Source organism: Poromitra crassiceps (assembly GCF_964638095.1).
Source record: "Poromitra crassiceps genome assembly, chromosome: 20".
Classification (NCBI taxonomy): domain Eukaryota; kingdom Metazoa; phylum Chordata; class Actinopteri; order Beryciformes; family Melamphaidae; genus Poromitra; species Poromitra crassiceps.
Genome location: NC_139637.1, coordinates 29,327,147 through 29,349,646, shown reverse-complemented (window position 1 = coordinate 29,349,646; position 22,500 = coordinate 29,327,147). Strand labels below are relative to the sequence as shown.

At 44.5% G+C, this 22,500-nt stretch overlaps 1 protein-coding gene across 1 annotated transcript in view; it reads right to left on the bottom strand.

The window, feature by feature from the left end:
- rtel1 (regulator of telomere elongation helicase 1) overlaps window positions 1-22,500 on the bottom strand; it is a 64,768-nt gene that overhangs the window by 6,906 nt on the left and 35,362 nt on the right. Inside the window, exons 18-25 of the mRNA XM_083657224.1 lie at window positions 19,229-19,375; window positions 18,186-18,301; window positions 15,066-15,189; window positions 13,029-13,203; window positions 9,913-10,067; window positions 9,631-9,726; window positions 9,308-9,521; window positions 575-706 (exon numbers count right to left, since the gene is read on the bottom strand). Of these exons, the coding sequence (XP_083513350.1) occupies window positions 575-706; window positions 9,308-9,521; window positions 9,631-9,726; window positions 9,913-10,067; window positions 13,029-13,203; window positions 15,066-15,189; window positions 18,186-18,301; window positions 19,229-19,375 (1,159 nt within the window). The remainder of the gene's footprint in view (window positions 1-574; window positions 707-9,307; window positions 9,522-9,630; window positions 9,727-9,912; window positions 10,068-13,028; window positions 13,204-15,065; window positions 15,190-18,185; window positions 18,302-19,228; window positions 19,376-22,500) is intronic.

Here is a 22,500-nt window from a genome sequence, read left to right as displayed (position 1 = left end):
TGATACATGCGGTACGGAAAAATTACACGCCTGTTCTATTTTAGTCGGATCCTGCATGCGTCTGACAGATTACATGAGTGTGGGTCTGTTGGCAGCCGTACCGGAGCCGTACCGCATCTGTTCTGGAGCTGGTGGACATTAGCCCTAAAGCCTGTAGACCCTTTTCACGGGTTCTACACAACAGAGGTCGGGAAACATATACGTAAAAACATACATCTTATTGGGTATTGAGAGGTAATAGGGAACTTTTATTGTGAAGGGGACGTTTCCGGTCGGGGGTGGGGGCGTTGTTGTTGGTTGCACATGACATTCATGGTAACATGGCAGCGGTCGACAATAAAGCAGTTTCGAACTAAGTTAAAAGTTGTCATCATTTCGAGTAAAAAGAACGACGTCTTTGGGTGAAAGATCTAGTAGCTACCGCAGTAAAGACGAAAACACTCGAGCTGTGCCTATTCTGATTGATAAACGGTGCTGCTGCTGCGGTGTTTCCCAACTGTGACGACTTCTGCTGCGTAGAAACTCAAGTGTGAAAAGGGTCTACCGACAATGTGAAAGTGGACGTTTTGCCTACCGCTCTGCAGTGCTTCCTTCTCCTCCTTGGACAGCGAGTGATCAGGTTTATATCCACAGCCTTGGCCAGTCAGCTCCTGGCATTTCTCATCATATGTCTTTTTGTGATGTGGTCTGATGACCTGGTACAAGCCTGTAACATAGTGGCTGCATTAGTCTTATGAGCTGGTACAAGCCTGTAACATAGTGGCTGCATTAGTCTTATGAGCTGGTACAAGCCTGTAACATAGTGGCTGCATTAGTCTGATGACCTGGTACAAGCCTGTAACATAGTGGCTGCATTAGTCTGATGACCTGGTACAAGCCTGTAACATAGTGGCTGCATTAGTCTTATGAGCTGGTACAAGCCTGTAACATAGTGGCTGCATGAGTCTTATGAGCTGGTACAAGCCTGTAACATAGTGTCTGCATTAGTCTTATGAGCTGGTACAAGCCTGTAACATAGTGGCTGCATTAGTCTTATGAACTGGTACAAGCCTGTAACATAGTGTCTGCATTAGTCTTATGAACTGGTACAAGCCTGTAACATAGTGTCTGCATTAGTCTTATGAGCTGGTACAAGCCTGTAACATAGTGGCTGTATTAGTCTTATGAGCTGGTACAAGCCTGTAACATAGTGACTGCATTAGTCTTATAAGCTGGTACAAGCCTGCAACATAGTGACTGTATTAGTCTTATGAGCTGGTACAAGCCTGTAACATAGTGGCTGCATTAGTCTTATGAGCTGGTACAAGCCTGTAACATAGTGACTGTATTAGTCTTATGAGCTGGTACAAGCCTGTAACATAGTGGCTGCATTAGTCTTATGAGCTGGTACAAGCCTGTAACATAGTGGCTGCATTAGTCTTATGAGCTGGTACAAGCCTGTAACATAGTGACTGCATTAGTCTTATGAGCTGGTACAAGCCTGTAACATAGTGGCTGCATTAGTCTTATGAGCTGGTACAAGCCTGTAACATAGTGGCTGCATTAGTCTTATGAGCTGGTACAAGCCTGTAACATAGTGACTGCATTAGTCTTATGAGCTGGTACAAGCCTGTAACATAGTGGCTGCATTAGTCTTATGAGCTGGTACAAGCCTGTAACATAGTGTCTGCATTAGTCTTATGAGCTGGTACAAGCCTGTAACATAGTGGCTGCATTAGTCTTATGAGCTGGTACAAGCCTGCAATAGAGCTGTGCATCTTCACTGATCTCACGATTCGATACGATTCGATTATTCAAGTCTACGATTCGATTCGATTCGATTATACGATGCATCTTAAATCGATGCATCACTTTTTCCGCAATACATGATTTATTTTTTCTCACTTTCTTTTTTCTCACTGTGTGGCTACTTTTAAAATAAAAGTGCATTTGGAATTGCATTGTATTATGATCCATAATTAAAATAAACAACTGCATGTACTTACATTCTATTTTATTTGATTATAAAAAAAAAAGTTTTTTTTTTTTTTTTTTTTTAACTCATTGAGTGCCAGCCACTTTTGGAGAACGGATGCTCCCAGTGCCAGAGTTTCAGAGCGTTTTCAGTGATTTCTCGAGGCCCACAGAATATTGTGTGATATTACTATGTAAACACTGAACACGCACAAAGAACGATGAGACTCTATTCTATCATCTGCAAAAAAAAGTTTATTGATCCCATTTTCCGTTCTTTAGTTATGAGCCGGAGAAGATAGCTTGATTCATCCAAAAACAGCAATTTTTTTCTAGAAGCTGAGATAATTGGCCTTTTGTGAAATTAAACATTTCAAGCACATCACTGACTCTGAAGCTAATCTTTTCTAATGTAGTCACACCTCAAAAATAATTTCCTTCAATAAAACAGTGAAGGCCAGGGAATTCTGTTTGGCAGAATAATATTTTTTAGCTACAACCAGCGCTGGCCCCTGCGTGCGCTGCTGGTTGCAGCTTCTTGCTGGTCTTGATTTGCTGCTGGTGGGCATCGGATATTCTGGCTTGCGTTTGTCAATCCTGTCCTGCTGCCTGGGTCTGTCTGGGTGTTGCGTGCTGCTCTGCGTGCCCCCCCCCCCCCCCCCCGCCCCGCCCCGCCCCGCCTCGCCTCAACTGCACACTCCTCCTCCTGTCTGTGGTGGCTCTCTGCTGAGTTTGCTGTGCGCACAGTGAAGGGACATCGACATCCTGCTTTTTTACAGCGTTCCGCGTGTGTTTGTCACCGGCAACGATGCTTCCAGTTGGGAATAATAACAACTCCACGGTGTGGATGTGCGGATGTGCTGTCCGGCTCAATTGTGGGAGCAGATTGGCTGCTGCAGGCACAGCTGCAGTAACGTGCTTCAGCATATCGATGCATACGGATGCGATGCGATTTCCGTTTCCATAACGACTTCTTCTTTGTTTTTTCCTTGCCTTTCTGTTATGTGGAGAGCACTGTCGCCACCTAAGGGTTCTGTAAAATAGGTTAGACACATCCAATAGCTATAATATTTGTACATCAGAGGCAGAAGGCTTTGATCGACGCCCCACCGTCAAAAAACGCAATTGACGAACATGTCCGTCCTTGGCACTCTACGTTACTATTTGAAATGACGAACATGTCCGTCCTTGGCACTCAATGAGTTAATAATCGATTTTTGATATTTGTTAATCGATTCAGAATCGTCCTATTAAGCATCGCGATGCATCTCTGAATCGATTATTTTCGGCAGCTCTAGCCTGCAACATAGTGGCTGCATTAGTCTTAAGAGCTGGTACAAGCCTGTAACATAGTGACTGCATTAGTCTTATGAGCTGGTACAAGCCTGTAACATAGTGACTGCATTAGTCTGATGACCTGGTACAAGCCTGTAACATAGTGGCTGCATTAGTCTTATGAGCTGGTACAAGCCTGTAACATAGTGACTGCATTAGTCTGATGACCTGGTACAAGCCTGTAACATAGTGGCTGCATTAGTCTTATGAGCTGGTACAAGCCTGTAACATAGTGACTGCATTAGTCTTATGAGCTGGTACAAGCCTGTAACATAGTGGCTGCATTACCGGTAGTCTTATGAGCTGGTACAAGCCTGTAACATAGTGGCTGCATTAGTCTTATGAGCTGGTACAAGCCTGTAACATAGTGGCTGCATTAGTCTTATAAGCTGGTACAAGCCTGTAACATAGTGACTGCATTAGTCTTATGAGCTGGTACAAGCCTGTAACATAGTGGCTGCATTAGTCTTATAAGCTGGTACAAGCCTGTAACATAGTGGCTGCATTAGTCTGATGAGCTGGTACAAGCCTGTAACATAGTGGCTGCATTAGTCTTATGAGCTGGTACAAGCCTGTAACATAGTGACTGCATTAGTCTTATGAGCTGGTACAAGCCTGCAACATAGTGGCTGCATTAGTCTTATAAGCTGGTACAAGCCTGTAACATAGTGGCTGCATTAGTCTTATGAGCTGGTACAAGCCTGTAACATAGTGGCTGCATTAGTCTTATAAGCTGGTACAAGCCTGCAACATAGTGTCTGCATTAGTCTTATGAGCTGGTACAAGCCTGTAACATAGTGACTACTTTTTTCCCCCGATTTTTTTATCCAATTTTATCCCCCATTAGTGCTCATTTGATTTCTCAATCCTGGTTGCTACTCCATCCTCTGCCGATCTGGGGAGAGCCGAGAATGGCTCCATGCTTCCTCCGAGACATGGGCAGTCAGCCAGCCGCTTCTTTTCACCTGACAGAGGAAGCTTCACCGGTAGGACATAGCACGTGGGAGGTTCACGCTATTCCAACTAGTTCCCCTCCCTCTGAACAGGCGCCCTTAACGACCAGAGGAGGAACCACATTAGCAACCAGGATATTGCATGTTTTTGTGAAGGGGGTTCCTATATGAAGGAAACCCCCGGGAGGTACGGGGAGAACATGCAAACTCCACACAGATAGGCCCTTTTTGCCGACCCCACCCGGGCGGTGGGCACGCGAGGACATGCGGACGGGCACGCATTCCTTCAGCGTTCACCTCGTCCCAGGTGGGAATCGAACCCACGACCTTCGAGCTGTGAGGCGATAGTGCTTACCACTGCACCACCGTACCTCCCCAGTGACTACTTTTTTGAGTAACGACCCCACAACACTGGTTATCGGTATCGGCTAGGGGTGTCACGGTACACAAAAGTCACGGTTCGGTACGTACCTCGGTTTTGGGGTCACGGTTCGGTACGAATACGGCACGGTACGAAAATGGGGAAAAAAAGCAACAAATCCCAAATTCTGTTTTTTTCCCTTTGAATATGTCTGAATTCTGCTTTTTACGCTATTTTTACCATCAGAAATAGTGTCTAATATGTGGGAATGAATAAATGTCCACTATTTAATAAGATCTAGGCAATCCACACAAAAAGGTTTTACTCTAGAGCAGTGATTTTCAAAGTGTGGGGTGCGCCTCCCTCTCAGATGTCTGTATTCCAGCTGTTTGACAGGGCAAAGGCATTTCCCCCCACTTTAAATCTTTATTGTACACAAGTTTGTAAACAGAGCGCATGTGTGGAGTATTAATTAATACACAGGACAAGATGTTACTATCCCTTGTGCCAAAATCCGAGGAAAAACACATTTAGAAGCCCAATCCAGAATAAAACAAGCTAACAGGCTAACAAACTAATAAACAAGACACAAATCACCAGTTACCTACCCTAGCCAACAGCAGTATGAAGCATGTCATTGGGGTTTTCAAGTGGGCACCTTCCTTCACCGACGTTTCGTTAAGTTAGGCCCACGACACCTCAAGAAGGCTTAACGGTGTAATCCAGCGTCCTGGAAACACCCCCCTCCATGCTACCACCGCACAACTGCATATTACCTCACTATCTAAGCCTAGCTATCCAGGTCGGTTCGGTATGACATTCCTGACTACACCACCACTGTCAATGATTCAGCCCTGTTGATGCGGACCGTTAATCATGACCACCAACAAACAATCCCTAACTACACCACCACTGTCAATGATTCAGCCCTGTTGATGCGGACCGTTAATCATGACCAACAAACAATCCCTAACTACACCACCACCGTCAATGATTCAGCCCTGTTGATGCGGACCGTTAATCATGACCAACAACAAACAATCCCTAACTACACCACCACTGTCAATGATTCAGCCCTGTTGATGCGGACCGTTAATCATGACCAACAACAAACAATCAATCTGACCTTAGCGAGCTCCCCAGCTAGCATGTTTCCTCCTTATCCACAGCCATTCACTTGCTCGTTCTGCTGCCTGAGACATGTTGCTAACCGCAAGTTTCAGGCTCCGTCCCCGAATGCCCAACTCAGTTAGTAAGGCAATAACGGACTTTGCCACAAAACCACGGCAGCCCACCTCTACAGGCCGCACTCGAGCCCTCCAACCTCGCTGCTCTGCCTCTGCTGCCATTTCAGCATACCTAGCTTTCTTGCGCTCATAAGCCTCCTCAACTCGATCTTCCCACGGGACTGTGAGTTCGATAAAATAAACTCTCTTCTCTACCTCAGACCACAGTAACAAGTCCGGACGTAGCCGGGTGCTAACTATATATGCTGGGATGACTAGCTGTTCATTCAAGTCAACCCTCATTTCCCAGGCTCCACCTACACTTAGCTGCCCTAACTTGTGCCTGACCTTAATTGGTCTAATCTTTTCTCCCTCACGTACAAATTTGATCTGTCTATTCTCTTTGCTAGCAACTAGAGAATTTATTTCTAGCCGCTTTTCCTCAACTGCAGCTGCCAAACATTTCAACACCTGGTTGTGACGCCAGGTGTATCGCCCCTGGGAGAGACTGACCTTACACCCTGACAGTATATGCCTCAATGTACATACACTAGAACACAACGGGCAGGCACCATCCTCGCCCAACCACTGATTTAAGTTCTGGGGAGATGGCAGCACATCATAAGTAGCCCCTAGAATAAATCTAATTCTGCTGGCCTCCATGCTCCACAACTCTCTCCACTTCAACTTTCTCTTCTCTACACTCTCCCAGTTCACCCACTGTCCTTGCTTTGCCTGCGACACTGCCTTAGTACATCTTACTGCCTCCTCTTGCCTATGTACTTCTTCAACTACCATCTTCCTCTTTTCTATTACTGATGCCTTGTTCCACACAGGTTTCCCTATGCACAACCCTAAGCCTCCACGCCCATGCTGCACCTGACCTATGATATCCCTGTGTCTAAGAGCTGACTGTGCTTGCTGTACTGCCTCCTTTGGGTTCCACTTCCTCCCTGTTTTAACTGTGGGCGCTACACTCCTAACCACTGGATCCTTTGACTGAGTCAGAGTCATTTCCAGTCTAACCTTAGCACACTTGAACTCCTCTGTCAGGCTAGATAATGGCAATTCCAATATGCCTTTCCCATATAAGGCTACACTGCTTAGGCAGCGTGGGACTCCGAGCCATTTTCTAATGAATGAGTTAATCATCCTTTCTAGCTTTTCTACCTTTGAAAGGGGAACCTCATACACTGTCAGTGGCCACATCAACCGAGGCAACAATCCAAACTGCAAACACCACAACTTTAACTTTCCTGGGAGCCCTGACTTGTCTATACTTGAAATACCTTGAATCATTTCCTGCCTCACCTCCTCAAACTGTCCCTTATCACTGAGACTTGCATCATACCATCTTCCCAAACTCTTGACTGGTTTCTCTAACACTGTAGGCACCACCTCATCATTTATAACAAACTTCTTACCTACTACCCTCCCTTTAATGATTGAAATACTCCTGGACTTACTTGGCTTCACTTTCATTCTAGCCCACTGCAGATTACTATTTAACTTATCCAACAATCTGCTAGTACATGGAGCGGTTGACGTCATAGTCGTCATGTCATCCATGTATGCCCTAATTGGAGGGAGCCGCAGCCCTCCCTGCAGCCTTTCTCCACCCACTACCCATTTTGAAGCCCTAATAATGATCTCCATTGCCATGGTAAAAGCTAATGGGGAAATTGTACACCCTGCCATAATGCCTATCTCCAGCTGCTGCCAAGCTGTAGTGTACTCTGCTGTGGTAAAGCAGAGTTGAATATCTAAGAAGTAGGCTTTAACTAAGCTCTTTATACTACCTGGCACTCTAAAGAAATCAAAGGCCTCCCATAACAGACTATGCGGCACTGACCCGAAAGCATTAGCCAGGTCCAAGAATACTACATGCAGGTCTCTCTTCTCACGCCTAGCTGACTGGATTTGGTGCCAGATCATGCTGGTGTGCTCTAAGCACCCGGAGAAGCCGGGAATTCCAGCCTTTTGCACCGAAGTATCTATTAGCCTATTCTTTTCTAGATAACTAGACAGCCTCTGTGCCACAACACTAAAGAAAACCTTCCCTTCAACATTAAGTAGACTGATAGGTCTAAACTGACTTATCTCTAACGAGTCCCTTTCTTTAGGAATGAAGATTCCCCCTGCTCTACGCCATGCCTTAGGAATAACCTGCTTCTTCCAGACTACCTTCATCAGCTTCCATAGAAACTGCAACACATCTGGAGCACTCTTATACAGCCGGTAGGGGACTCCATTAGGACCCGGGCCTGAAGAGGCCCTTGCACGTCTCACTACTTCTTGAACTTCTTTCCACCTTGGTGGGCTATCATCACACTGGCTCTCTATTTCACCAATAGGTGGAATATCAGCTGGGACTGTCATCTCTCTAAACCTTTCCCTATCTTTGTGAACCTCCTTCAAATATTCCTCAAGCTTCTGCTTAGGTACCATAAGGCTACCATTCTTTTCCTTACTAAACAATGACTTCACAAATCTAAATGGATACTTATAGAATGCTATTCTAGCTCGCTCTTTCTTTTTCCTATTTTTCCTAATGCTCTCTGCTCTTCTTAAAACTGCCAACTAGCCTAATACTCCCACCAACCCCTCCCCCTGTTGTATTTGTTTTATGTAGCATTTGCGATTGATGTAAGCACTAATTTGGAATCCTATCTAAAAGCGGCCACTAGGCGGCAGTGTTTCTTTAGTCAACGTCAAAATACCTACATGTTCAGAAGAAGAATAAAACGGCAGAAGAAGAAAAACTTCTTTACCCCTGTTGAAAGATACCCCCACTGTCTGACAGACAACGGGGTGGGTTTCACTTTCCCAGTAAGTACGGGAAAGAACCCTGTCAGCGCCTTAACGTTATTGGATGTGAGTTTTGTTTAGCATAATATGATTACGTTCGGTCATCTAATGGATTATTGGAACATGACAAGGAGTCATCGCCTCTTCCTCACCGCAGCTTGCCTGTCTGCATCCGCAGATGTCTGCTTGACCGCATCACTCATCCCACGCGATGTATGTTGCTTGTTTACAAGTTAACAGCCTTGTCAGTGTTATGTAACGTTTAGCCGCAACGCGCAACTATAAAGGACTTTGTCGCGGCTACGTAACGTTACATTGGCAAGCTTACCTCGTTGGCTTGATGTTGACAGAATTTGCAAAACAGCTTATCGCCACAAAACGTCCCATTCTGTGAACGCGGATTTCTATGGCCCTTGTGTTGTTTTGGTGTGTCTTCTTCTGTGGCGTTTAATTCAATTCAATTCAATGCCGTTCAAACAGCGTTTAGGTGCTTCTGGATTTGACGTATTCGTCGTGTCGTTTCATGTACCGTGAAACGAGGTACCGTGAGGGTCGTACCGTAAATTCACGGGACGAATACATGTACCGTGACACCCCTAGTATCGGCCAAAATTGTATTATCGGTGCATCCCTTGCAGGCACACAGGAGAAGCAGATAGCAGCTGACTTACCACGGAGAAGGCTGTGAGTATTGGCATCTGCGGTTAAGACGTCAGCTGCCTCAGTCAACAGGGCAACAAGGTCGTCTGTCTTCTTGTATGTTTGCAGGGCTTGCATGATTCGCTCAAAGTTGACCTGGCTCAATGTCTTCTTCATCTCTGCCAGGAACTTCTTGGCATTGGCTGCTTTACCTTCCTTGGACACATCCTCTGAAACGGTTTCTTTCTTCAAGAGGGATCAAGAGAAATAAACTGTTCAGGTGTAATGCACAGTAAAAGATGGTCTGATCGTATCGTATCGTAAATGAAATAGACCTCTTGAACATCAAACATACCTGTTCTTGAACCAATCTGATTTTACGTTTTCCTCCACGTAATTCCTCATCTATCCGCTTGTCATATTGAAGAGAGAGTGTGGATAAGCGGTTTGCCTACAGGAGGAAGCATACAAACAAATATGAGACTCCCCTTGAAATATTACCTACATGAAAAAAAAAAAATGTTTATCCCCCTATGTGAAGCCTTTCAGGGCATCCACATTCTCCATTTACTGTCGGCAATATGGCAAATAGGCGAATCTCCCAAAACGTTGGTGTATCCCTTTAATAAAAGCATACCTTCTCCTCTCCCACCAATTCCTGGTCCTCTGCAGTGCGTTGGTCAGTGTTCTCCAGGGCATCCAGCAGGCTGACCGATCTCTTCTGGCTGCCCTGCATCTCAGCCTCATACTCTATACACAGCCTGGCCATCCCACCTGCTCCTGCCTGCTCATCTGACAACAAACACCAACCAACAGGGAACTCATTCATTCAGCTTTGATTTCCACCTGTAGTCCTCTACAGAGCAGCCAAAGAAAAGTACTTGAGCTTTTTCAGTAGCTTTGTTATATATTTAAAGACCCCCTAAAGTCATGTTTCAAGATGTATATAAAATACTCTACTTTGAATAATAATTTGTGTCTGATGGTTTCCCCCCACAAAAAAGGTTAAATGATCTTGCTAAAATCCTTAAAATGACACCCCCTCCTTCTGCCTCATAGAAATCCAAAAGCAACCAATCAGGGTGATCTAGAACCTAACTAGCCAATCACAGCACACAACAAAGGCTTTCAACACGACAAGGGTTCCCGACTGATCTGCAGTAGCCTATATGACGAGTTGGGGCTTTAACTGCGGAATACTGGACAGCGATTGGCTCCAGGATTTGTGATGTCATGAATCATGCTTGTCGAAAACCGCCTTTTCAGTGAGCTCAGAGAAGTTTCCACTTTCAGCAGATGAGTGTGAAAACAGCTTTAGGCGGCGTTCACACACAACGCGCTCATTTGAGCTGCCAGCGTCTTTCTGCAATTCATTCTCTATGTAAGGACGCGCTCAGGGACGTAGGCAGAAATTCAATTATGGGTGGGCCTGGATAAAATTGGTGGGGCAACTGCATGACGAAATTTACGCGGCAAAATTCCTAGATGTCATGAAGTCGTCATGCATTAGACTCTGGAGATGATGTGCCCTGCGTTTGTAAGCTGCAAAACCATTAGCTAGCACGGCAGCAGCAAGTTTGCCTCTAGAAAACAACCAATTAAATTTTTTTTTTTTTTTGGGGTGGGCCAGGGCAAGAAGTGGGTGGCTGTGCCTACCCAGGCCCACCCGTAGAAACGCCCCTGGACGCGCTAAACGTGCTCCTCTTTCAAGGAATGCACCTGGCGTTTAAACTAAACCCTTCTAAAAAAAGCGCGTTGGGTGTTAGGGGACATTCACACCAAAATCGTTTTTTTCAGTCAGAACGCTATGAAAATCATGTTGAGAGCGCTTCCATTGTGCACAAAACACAGCGCACGGAGCGGTTTTTTTGCGCTCCGTTTGTTTTCCCCTGTAGTCGCGTGCAGTACAGATCAGAACACAACGACCACAAGGACGGTAGCCAGCTGGTTTTGTCTGTTTGATGTTGTTCACTGTCAACATGAAAGCCAGATTATTGCCAATTCTGGGAGCAGCGGAGGTTGAAAATCCCTCGGGAGGAGAAAAGGTAGGTGGAGTGAAAAAGACGATCAGGGCGCTTTTCCTCTAATGTTCAACGTTTTTCAGTTTTAAAACGCCCACAGCGCTCCTCCAAAAACAACAGACGCCATCAGCGCTAAACGCCAGGTGCGTTCATTAAAAGAGGAGCATGTTTAGCGCGTCCTTACATAAAGAATGAATTGCAGAAAGACGCTGGCAGCCCCAAAAACGCTTTTGGTCTGAATGTCCCCTTATAGTGTCAAACTCTGCAAAGGCACCATTCTTAGCCCACCAGAAATGTCAATATATGAGCAAATACATGCAAGTCTGCAAAAATTACAAAGTGTCAATATGTTTGTTTAATGTGCATAGCCTAAGATAGCTAAGAGAACGTAGTGTGAAAAGCCCTTTTTCCAGGGAACATGTTGTCTCTAGAAACTTGCTCCTACAGTTGGATGTTTGAGCTTCTCTGAACAGAATGTCTTTACAGTTTGATATAGAAGGCTGATTATTCATATATTGTGTTTGAGCCCGACCGATATATTTGTCCACCGATATTATCGGCCAATATTGCTGATATTTTTATTCTTTTCTTTTTTAAGTTATAGACAGCATGTTGTGCATATTTGATCCTTTTTCTTAACTCAAGTTATATACAGTGTTTCATGAAGAGAGAAGAGCCAGCACTCAAAATGTCCTTTCATAGGATTTAATAGTTCCTCAAACCTGGGCAGCAGCAACGAACGTTTCAGTCAAAGACCTTCCTCAGCGTCGAGGCTAACGACGCCCCCGCCAGGCCAGATTTTTTTTTTCCTGCTCTCCCCAAAATTTCAATAAACCTTTATGGCATATTATTACAATACAACAATACTGGTATTGCCAGTGTTGACAGTAATAGAAGATGCCAAAATTATTCAAAAACAATAAGCATTTTGCTTTTAGGAGCATCGTGCCAGCATGCGCTGTTCCAAAACGTGTCAACGTGTGTCCGTGTCGTTGCCTGGGAAACGCACATCCCATAATACAACTGTTTGCATCGCATCCCATAATAGTATGATGATACTTGGGATGCCATTGCCAACCTAGATGCGAGCAGTTTAGCAAAAAGTTTAGCGTCGTCAGCGAGGGCCCCCACCGTTGCGGTCGGGGTACGTTTCGAAATCCCTCCAGGCATGAAAGTTTTTCTAGGGGAAACATTGATATATATTTGTTCTATTTGTGTTTTTGTATTTGTAGTTATTCATAATTATTAAATTCCCAGTGAAGGTTACGGTTTCATTGCATTGATGTCAATTTGGACAATAAAGTTTATTGATAAGCTGTAAAATATCCTTCCTACATTCCATATCTCAAGTCATGTCAAGTCATATCTTTGTCAAGTGTTTGATATTTGAGGGATCATTGCAAAATAAATTGTGTAATATAATGTGTATACGAATATTGGCCGATATATCAATATCTGATTTTTTTTTACTCCCTAATATCGGTATTGGCAACGGCCTCAAAAATCCAGTATCGGTCGGGCTCTAATATTGTGTTTGCAACAGACTGTTCTTGAAACTTCACCGGTAGGTTTCGGATTTTGTAAATTATATTTATTTAAAATTAATAAAATAAAATTATAAATTATTTAACGAACTGCTGTCTCTCTCCCTCTCCTCCCTCTGTTGTGTATATGGTTATCCGTGCTGTGGGTGGAGCAGCTAGTAGAATGCAAATGCATGTGTCAAATGTACCGTACTCACTCAGTCTTCTCCTCTTCAGACTGGGGATGTGGGCATCGATCACCTTAGCCTTCTGGGTGTGGGAGCTTTGGGAGGCTGAGGAGGCCGTGAAGCTGGAGAGCTGGCTTCTGGGAGAATCCAGTGGTGCACAGCTCTCCACTGCAGCGGTCCTCTCTACCGGAGGCCTCTGGAACATTTACACACAATCAGCCTCAGCAAGCATTCAAGCAGAGCAATGGTGAAACTACCGTAAATGATTCGTCATTTTACTGGCAACTCCCCAGAGACCCATCAAGGACCAATGGGGGTTCCTCGATCCCACTTTGTGACTACTGTTTTAGGGAGCCAAACTAGAAATCCAACAGTGATAGTTACATCTGTAACCGTGGTCAATATTATAGTATAACTTGTTGCCATTAGGTCACTGAATTATCCACCAATTTTCCCACTTTATCTTTGATGCAATGAGCGGGACCAGAGTCATGTATATAGAAGAGTTGCGACATCTCCATTCACTCCAATGGACCAGTTTTGTACTCTCAAGAGTTCCAGGAAGTGAGGTCCTGGATTAAGCAGCACTGTCGAGTTGCAGAAAAATGGACAGTTTGTGTTGTACTTTGAATTTTTTTTTTTTTAAGAATCAAATTGTACATTGTCAGCTTTATTTTAGCATTCAAAAGTAGCACGAGACCCCTTCCAGGCTGTTCATTGGCTAATGAGTCACGTATTTTGGTCCTCCGCTGACACCACTCTCTCTCTAAATTGCTCTGAGCGGGACTAACGCCATTGTCAAGCAGTTGTTGTCAAGTGCACCATGGAATAATAACACCGATGGCGTTATGACACACATTAAGTGTCTAGCCAATCTGCTCCCACAATTGAGCCTGTCTCTGTTGTGATAGTTTCTCCATACGATTAGTTGCATGAAAAGGCGCGTCCCGACACCAGCGTCTTTCTGAAAAGTTAAAATATTTTCAGCTGGAAGCGCTGGGAGCCGGCGCACAAAAAAGCCGGAGCGCTCTGAAAATAGACGCTGGGCGCAGCGCACTTTCTCTAGACGTCCGTATGCGCCCGCTCCTTATTTGAACAACTGAAAAAAGAAGCTGGAGCTGAGGAAGAGAGGTTTAGTGGACACACGGCCTTATTTTAAAATCCAACTCTGCTTTGAAGGCATTTATTCAAAGGGGAGATGTTTTCGGTTTGCCTTCTCCCCACTGGATTAACGTTACATTCAGGCAGATATGTTGTTGCTTTCTAGTGATTGGTTAGGGCAGGGGTTAGTGATTGGTTAGGGCAGGGGTTAGTGATTGGTTAGGGCAGGGGTTAGTGATTGGTTAGGGCAGGGGTTAGTGATTGGTTAGGGCAGGGGTTAGTGATTGGTTAGGGCAGGGGTTAGTGATTGGTTAGGGCAGGGGTTAGTGATTGGTTAGGGCACGGGTTCCCAACCTTTTTTGCTCTTGACCCGATTTTGACGTCACAAAAATCTAGGGACCCTAGACATTCAAATTCCGTTACACCGTCGATAATATCATCAGCAGTGACATCGTCAGTGATGCCACATGTATGCTTCTTTTTCCCCTCAGAATTCTGACTTTAATGGGAGAACTCTGACTTTAATCTCAAAATTCTGACTTTATTCTCAGAATCCCGTTTTAAAGTTATAATCTCAAACATTTTCATTAAAAAAAGTATCTATCTGATAGTCAGCCCATTGACACTGTTTGGATCTCACCTGCAATTACCACTCATCGCCATAGGTGTCACCCAAGAGAACAAAACTAGAATCTTAGAGATTATCACTTTCACTTTAAACTTGGAACTAAAACAACCAAACAAACAAAACGCAAGTGACCCTAATCATCATCTGTGGTGGTGTAAAAAAATAAAAATTCCAGGCGACCCTATTTGAATTTCAGGCGACCTCACTTAGGGTCGCGACCCTAAGGTTGGGAACCACTGGGTTAGGGAAAATGGAATTCCCCTGGGGGATGCAATTGCGGTTAATTGTGTGAGTACTACTATTTCATTGTGTGACCTACCAAAACCTACCATCTTCTGTGCAACCCGGAAGAACTGAGTGACGTCACGGACAACATTCCCAAAGTTGTCGTATTGCCGCACATAAGGCCTCAACCATGATGGGAGATGGAGTCGGGATTCGGAGTTTTTAAATCTGTGGGGGTGGAAGAAAAGGTGACACATTCCCACCAAGGTGACACATTCCCATGTTGATGCCAAGCTTCATTTAGAGTCATTTAATCCCATCAGGAAAGTATCTCCTTCGTCAGAGGGACCTGCATCGTTCCTACGCTTTTATCCACCTAAAGTGACACAACATCTGTTTAGTGTTGCCAATAACTGGACCTCCCCCTAATCCTCATTTCCTGAGTCAAGTTAGTGGTTATGCTGGTTTATCAGCTGTCCATTTATCCTAGCTATATTTATGTGATCATGGCCACATGTTTATTTGTTGTTGTATGTTTGTCCAGTGATAGTCAATAAATGTTCACATTTATCGACAAGAAGTTGTTCCGTCTTTCTTTAATTGCAGAGTCAAGCAATCCCTGGAACTAAAAGATATCACGATCTTTAGAGTTGATGACTGATTTCTTTCTTCCATAGGAAGTGGTGCCCCTAAATTCATGTCTTTTATTCAAACGAGAGCTTAAAGGATGGCTTTTCACCGATAATCAACCCACTTTGTATCATTAATAATCTCGGTAATATGGGCAGTGTTTACCTTCTCTCTCGCGTGATTTCTAACCCCACATAGGATAAGCAATAACCACGCCCTGTGGCGCTGGGATTGGCCAGGAGCATTGAAGCTTGGGACTAAAACAAAACACCTGGGGTTTTTCATCTTTTAAAATAAAGATGTTTAAAAAACTATTGCTTGTTACATTTTCAGTGCTGTACCTTTTCTCTGGGTAAGAATTGAGCTTGAAATTAACGATATGATACATTATATTATATGAGCTATGAACGTGAACACAACACCGTTTATATTATTGCATGTTTTTGTAGATTGTGTACATTGTGTAGATTACAATTATTATAGGCTACTTATTATTATTATTATTACTATGCTAAGGAAGGTAGGCGACCATAATTCATTTCAATGTCCGCTCTCAATGTCCGCTCTCGAAATCGCTGTCCGTTGTCAAGAGCAAATTTGGTTCATGAAATCACTGGGCTGCGTGCCCTCCAGTGTTGCTCCTGGCCAATCCCGGCGCCACAGGGCGTGGTTATTGCTTATCCTATGTGGGGTTAGAAATCACGCTTCTCTCTCTGTTTTGCTCACAGAGATCTCCTATTTCCTCCTCTGGCAAAGCGCTGTTGTGGAGCTGCGGAAGTTCTGCTGGAGAGGCAGAATCTGCTCAGAGGGCAGCTGTTATTGTTTATTTTTTAAGTATGCACACATCCATGGAGAATGCATGGAGAGCCTTAACGAGCCTTAATGACCTGCAGCTGGCGGGGGCGGAGTTTCTGCAGGAGGATTTTTCTCTGTGAGGAAAACAGAGAGAGAAGGCAAACACTGCCCATGTGCTTATACTACCCAGATTCTATATCAGGGGTATTCAATTAGAATTCAGAGAGGTCCAGTTCGAGAAAATTTCCTCAAGCAAACAAAGGTCCGCAACATCATAATGTCTAACCTGCGTTATGATTCAGTGCCATAAAATACACTAATAGTTGTATCAATGTCTGTATGTAGTCAGCAACAAAGAACGACTCATTCATTTCAACAATGTTTTTTCAGTTTTCACATTTAACTGGAGGGATTTTAAAATACTCAAATAATAAATCATTCTTATTTTCAAAGAAAACAAGGGCTGCATTAAAAAAACACATATAGCAGAAAGCTTTTGAAAATGTAAAATAAAGTGCTTAAGAAAAATGAAATAAAAGTAGCAGCTTGAGTTTATCTTTTTCTGGTTTTTGCAGTCTTATCTCAACATATTTGAACAATTGAACAGCTTACTCCTCTTCTGTTCTGACTGAGAGTAAATGACTAGCTGACTAAGAAGTCATACCTTTGCAGCCTGGGGACAGTAGTTGTACTGGGAGGGAGGGAGACCAGCCAGCCACACAGACACAGACACACACAAGGATGGAGCGGATATGTTTTCTCAAATGATTCATTGCTTCGTTTGATAGTGGCGTTTCACATTGCCACTTTTAATGAGTGCAACGGTCTCGCAGCAGCTCAGACAGACAGGCTTTGAACTGCCCGTGGGGAGGATAAACATGTACAAATCTGTCCATTCTTCATTAAAAACTCGGTTCTCTGTGTCCGCTTTTCTCTTTTTAGAGCACGCCATAGCCTACTTCCCACCTATTTCTCCAACGTGTCTGGGTTTTTTTTCTCCCCCGTGTGTGTGTGTGTGTGTGTGTGTGTGTGTGTGTGTGTGTGTGTGTGTGTGTGTGTGTGTGTGTGTGTGTGTGTGTGTGTGTGTGTGTGTGTGTGTGTGTGTGTGTGTAGCGCTGCTCACTGACACCAGCTGTGACAAGCAGAGAGGACCCGCACGGAAGAATCTTGGCTGTAAATTTCATTGGCCGAGTAGCTTCACGTGGGACTCCAAACCACTACCGTAAATGCTAGAATAGCCAGAAAAGCTGCGCAATTAAAAAATACAAAACACAGCAACATTGAAGAAAAATCTCAGTATAATAACAGCTTATAGGTCTGGGTCCGCATAGGACGGTGTCTTGGTCCAGATTCGGATGCAGGCTGATATGGTCCTATTGGTGACCCCTGTTCTATATGCTACAAAGTGGGTTGATTATTGGTAAAGCCATCCTTTCATTTTTGATATCTCTATCCAAACTATCCAAATTTTAATACCTTTACATAATCCTATGTACAAAATAATCAAGCTATAAAATGCAGTGGAATTTGAGACATTGTAAGGCCTATAATTCAGATTATTGGATTTTATAGACTTTTTAAGGACCCGCGGAACCCTGTTTCTGTCCTTTTTTGTTTTCATTTGTTTTTTAATTTGCACATATTAAAATCAAAAACAAATTAAAGGAATCAAGTGGATAAAGAAAGACTGTGCATGTAGAGACAGGAAACCCTATTGGCTTATTCTGGGTCTCTAAGCTAAGAAACTTAGAATAAGCAATGAAACAATCTATTATGAACTAAAGGCATCATTGCCTTACCTCTGGTCACACAGGAAAATGGCGCCATAGTCCTCTCTGTGGCGAATGACTCGACCAACAGCCTGGTTCACAGCCCGGTAAGCCTGCTGCCTGTACCAGTCCTGCCCAGAGAGGTACTGACACACACACACACACACACACACACACACACACACACACACACACACACACACACACACACACACACACACACACACACACACACACACACACACACACACACACACACACACACACACACACAGAGAATGATCAGCCTGAGGAGTAGGGTTGGGTATAGAGTGCTAAAGTCATGCCCTCTTCCGGTTTCGGCATATGAAAAATGATCCAATCATTTTCCCATGCTTATAAAAATAGTTTTACTTGGTCAAACAAGCGATTCAGCTATATTTACAATCAGGAGAGACCATACAACATTCCACTCAGACCAAAAAGAAAAAGTTTTATTTTTGGTCCCAGTGAAATGTTCTATGGTCTCTCATGATTCTAAATATAGTTGAATCGCTTGGTTTGACCAAGTAAAACTATTTTTATAAGCATTTTATTAAATGTCTATGGAAAAATGAATGGCGGATGAAATCCTTTGGTTCGTATGCCTAACCTGGTGGAGGGAGTGACTTTGGCTTCTTATCATTTGGAGCTTAATGATTCTGATTCTGCTATTATCGATTCCGGTTCTAACAAACTATTCTCAATTCCAATTCTTTGAGGAGTGGGTTCAAAACAGGTCACATGCCTATTGAACAGGATTTTATTTTTTCAATTACACAAGTCATATTCATATTATTATAACATAGCTTGTCATTTATTATGAACTTTTGTAAACATCAACAGTTTATAATTTTTCGTCTACAAATTTAAATGAAGACTTTATGTAGCAGCCCATGTCCGTCACTTAATATGTTTGGGTGGCAATTCGGATTTCAAATAATAATCTGCACGGAGCATTTGTTTCGGAATCAATTCCTTTGGAGTTTGGCATTTCGATTCCTTCGGAATGACAATTTTGGATGGCCAACGCCACTGAGGAGCTTCCACCTCACCTTCACCCCAGGAACCTTCTTCCGGCTCATCTCATCCAAGAACTGCATCTTCAGGAGAACCCGTGGGTCAAACCTCGGCGGGAAAGGAAGCCCTGTGATGATGACCCCCCGGCCAAAGGTATCTGCAAAGTCCAGCCCCTCGCTAGCCTGATAAATGGAGATATGAGTGAGTATACAGATCATATGGATATCTGTTTCTCTACTAAACACTTTGTTAGGCTAGTCTGATTACTGATACATGGAGACATGAGTATACAGATCATATAGATACAGTATCTGTTTCTTTACTAAACAATTTGTTAGGTGATGTCCGTTCCTACCTACACTTAAGCTGGGTTCACCTATTAAAGTTTTTCGCTGGCATCAAGTTTACATACAAAGTCAATGCAAACGAGCGATTGAGCGTATATTCGCCCGGGAGAAAAATCGCTGGGCGTCCGAGCGACAGAGACAGAGCCATAGGGAGAAAATACGCTCGTCGCCCGAGATGAAATATCGCAACTCGAGCGAAATTACGCTGGCATCAGTCGCTCGCTGTTCAATGCTGATTGGCTGCCGTGTGAGAGCGAGTCAAGGATCACACTGGCTTGGAACAAACCGCTGGTTTATTGTGTGGCAACAAACCGCATTGACAGCTGATTGACAGGCTGACATCTGACATGAAGTGAAGTCTGTACTACCGGTATAGAGCTCGCATTAGGAGCACGCTGATAGGCTTAGCTTGTAAACAACTACGGTGGCTCGTAGTGGACAAACATCATGACATTGCGTAACGTTATAGCCCCCAGATGTCCGTCAATTCTTGTGCCTGTTGACGAGCGATTTAAACACAGCGACAGAGCGATTCCAAAGGGTTGAATCAAGCGACAGAGCGAAAAATAAATATATCGGTGTGAACACAGCTTTACATCAAAAATCTAATTGGCCCATTTATGTCTCTTTCACATATAAGCTGGTGGACTCAGTGCGATTCGGGGGGTGAAGTTGCAACATTGTTGTGATTTTCATTTGGTCTGGTTCTCTTTCACACAACAATTTGTCACAAACCACCAAACTTTCTGAACAATGTCACATGGTCGAAACTGTCACTCATCTATTGGACAGAATAGAGAAGGGAAATCTCTCCTCTCTTCAGCAGGCTTCTTGCCTGGCTGAGGGCTGACTGAACAACACAAATGAATCCGCAAAACCCAAACCATGGAGCAACACCACCTGCGATATTGGGATTTCTGGTTTTACTTTGGTGTTACTATCAAATAATTATTTAACAAGAATGTGCCCAATATGAGCAGTTGATGAGGCAGCAAGCTGTTGAACATTTCATTCTGCAGCCTCCGTACCGAAGGAGAAATAGAGAAACGATGTGTTGTTATGACGACGTACGTCACGCGGCGCGCAGGTACTGTAGTACACGTGTGTGCGCACCGCAGTGTTTGTTTTGCTCCCTCTCTGGCTGTCCCCCTCTGTCCCGGATCACTCTGTCACACCGGCCGAACACTTCACCACCGTTCGCATGGACAGAACTGAGGAATCCGGTAAATCCAAAGGTGGTGGTGTTTGTTTCATGGTAAACAACAAGTGGTGTGACCCGAAGAACGTCACAGTTCTCTCCCGGGCCTGTTCTCCCCAGCTAGAACATCTGTCCATCATGAGTCGCCCACACTACTTGCCCCGCGAGTTTTCAGTAGTAATCACCACGGCTGTATATATTATATACGGCTTGTGGGGGGATATTATCCCCCCACAAGCCAACAAGGATACTGCCTTAGGACGAGGGAACTATGTGAGGATGCTGTTCAGCATTCAACACCATAGTCCTCCTCAACCTGGGAGCAAAGATGACGGCATTAGGGTTCAACACCCAATTATGTAACTGGGTGCTGGACTTCCTCACCGGTTGCCCCCAGGTTGTGCGGGTGGGCGGCGGCGTCACCTCCAGCTCACTGACCCTCAACACAGGCGCCCCCCAGGGGAGAGTCCTGAGCCTGCTGCTCTATAACATCTACACACATGACTGTGTGGCCTCTGACAGCTCAACCGCCATCCTTGAGTTTGCTGGCGACACCGTAGTGCTAGGTCTGATCTCCGATAACAACGAGGAGGCTTACCTGAACCAGGTATCAGACCTGGCACTATGGTGTCAGTCCAACAACCAGTCCCTGAACGTCAGCAAAACAAAAGAGATGGTGGTGGACTTCAGAAGGAAGAAGGGCAGCGGGTACACCCCACTGACCATCGGTGGGGAGCCTGTGGAGAGGGTCAGCAGTTTTAAATACCTAGGCATGTACCTCAGTGAGGACCTCACCTGGAGTCTGCACTCTGAGCACACGCTCAAGAAGTCCAGACAACGCCTATACTTCCTCCGCAGGCTGAGGAAGTTCAAGGTCGCACCATCCATCCTGAAGACCTTCTACTCCTCAGCCGTCGAGAGTGTCCTCACTGGGTGCATCTCCGCCTGGTATGGGAGCTGCACTAAAAGGGACCAGGTAGCCCTACAAAGGGTGGTGTGCTCAGCTGAACGTACCACCAGAGTGTCTACTCTAAGCGGGTGAGAGCAAGAGCTCATAAAATAATGAAGGACGCCACACGTCCCAACTTTGGCCTGTTCACCATGCTGAGGTCAGGGAGACGCCTTTGTAGCCTGAAGGCAAAAACCGAAAGGCTCAAGAGAAGCTTCTTCCCCCAGGCTGCCCGCATGCTAAATGCCAGCCAGCAGCATTAGGACCACACAACACTTACTTTTTATCTTTTTAAATACGGCACTTTATTTCTATTTTTAATTAAAGATAGGACATGATGACACTGCATAGCACTTTACGATCAGCACTTTATGTCTCTTATATGTTCTCTGTCTTTTACTGTTTTTATTGTTACCTACCTTTTCTGGCAAATTGCAGAGACTAAGTCCCATTGCATTTCACTGCATGTTTTACACTGTATTTCTGTGCAAGTGACAAATAAAGTATCCTTGATCCTTGATCCCCTTCTATGTTCTACCATGTTCTACTCATGAAGCACTGCATGAGTGCACGTGATGCACTGCATGAGTGCATCAGATGCACTGGCGCTCTTGTGTTTAGTCCGGTTTGCTTTCACACAACAAACGAACCGCGCCAGGGTTCACTTGGAAGCGAACAGAGACCCACGTTTTCAAGCGGACCAGAGTTCGTTTGTTTGTTCCGCCACAGAGTTCGTTTGCGCTTTCACACCACCCCAAACGAAGCGCACTATCCGAGGAAACAAACTCTGGCGCAGTTAAAGCGGACTAAACA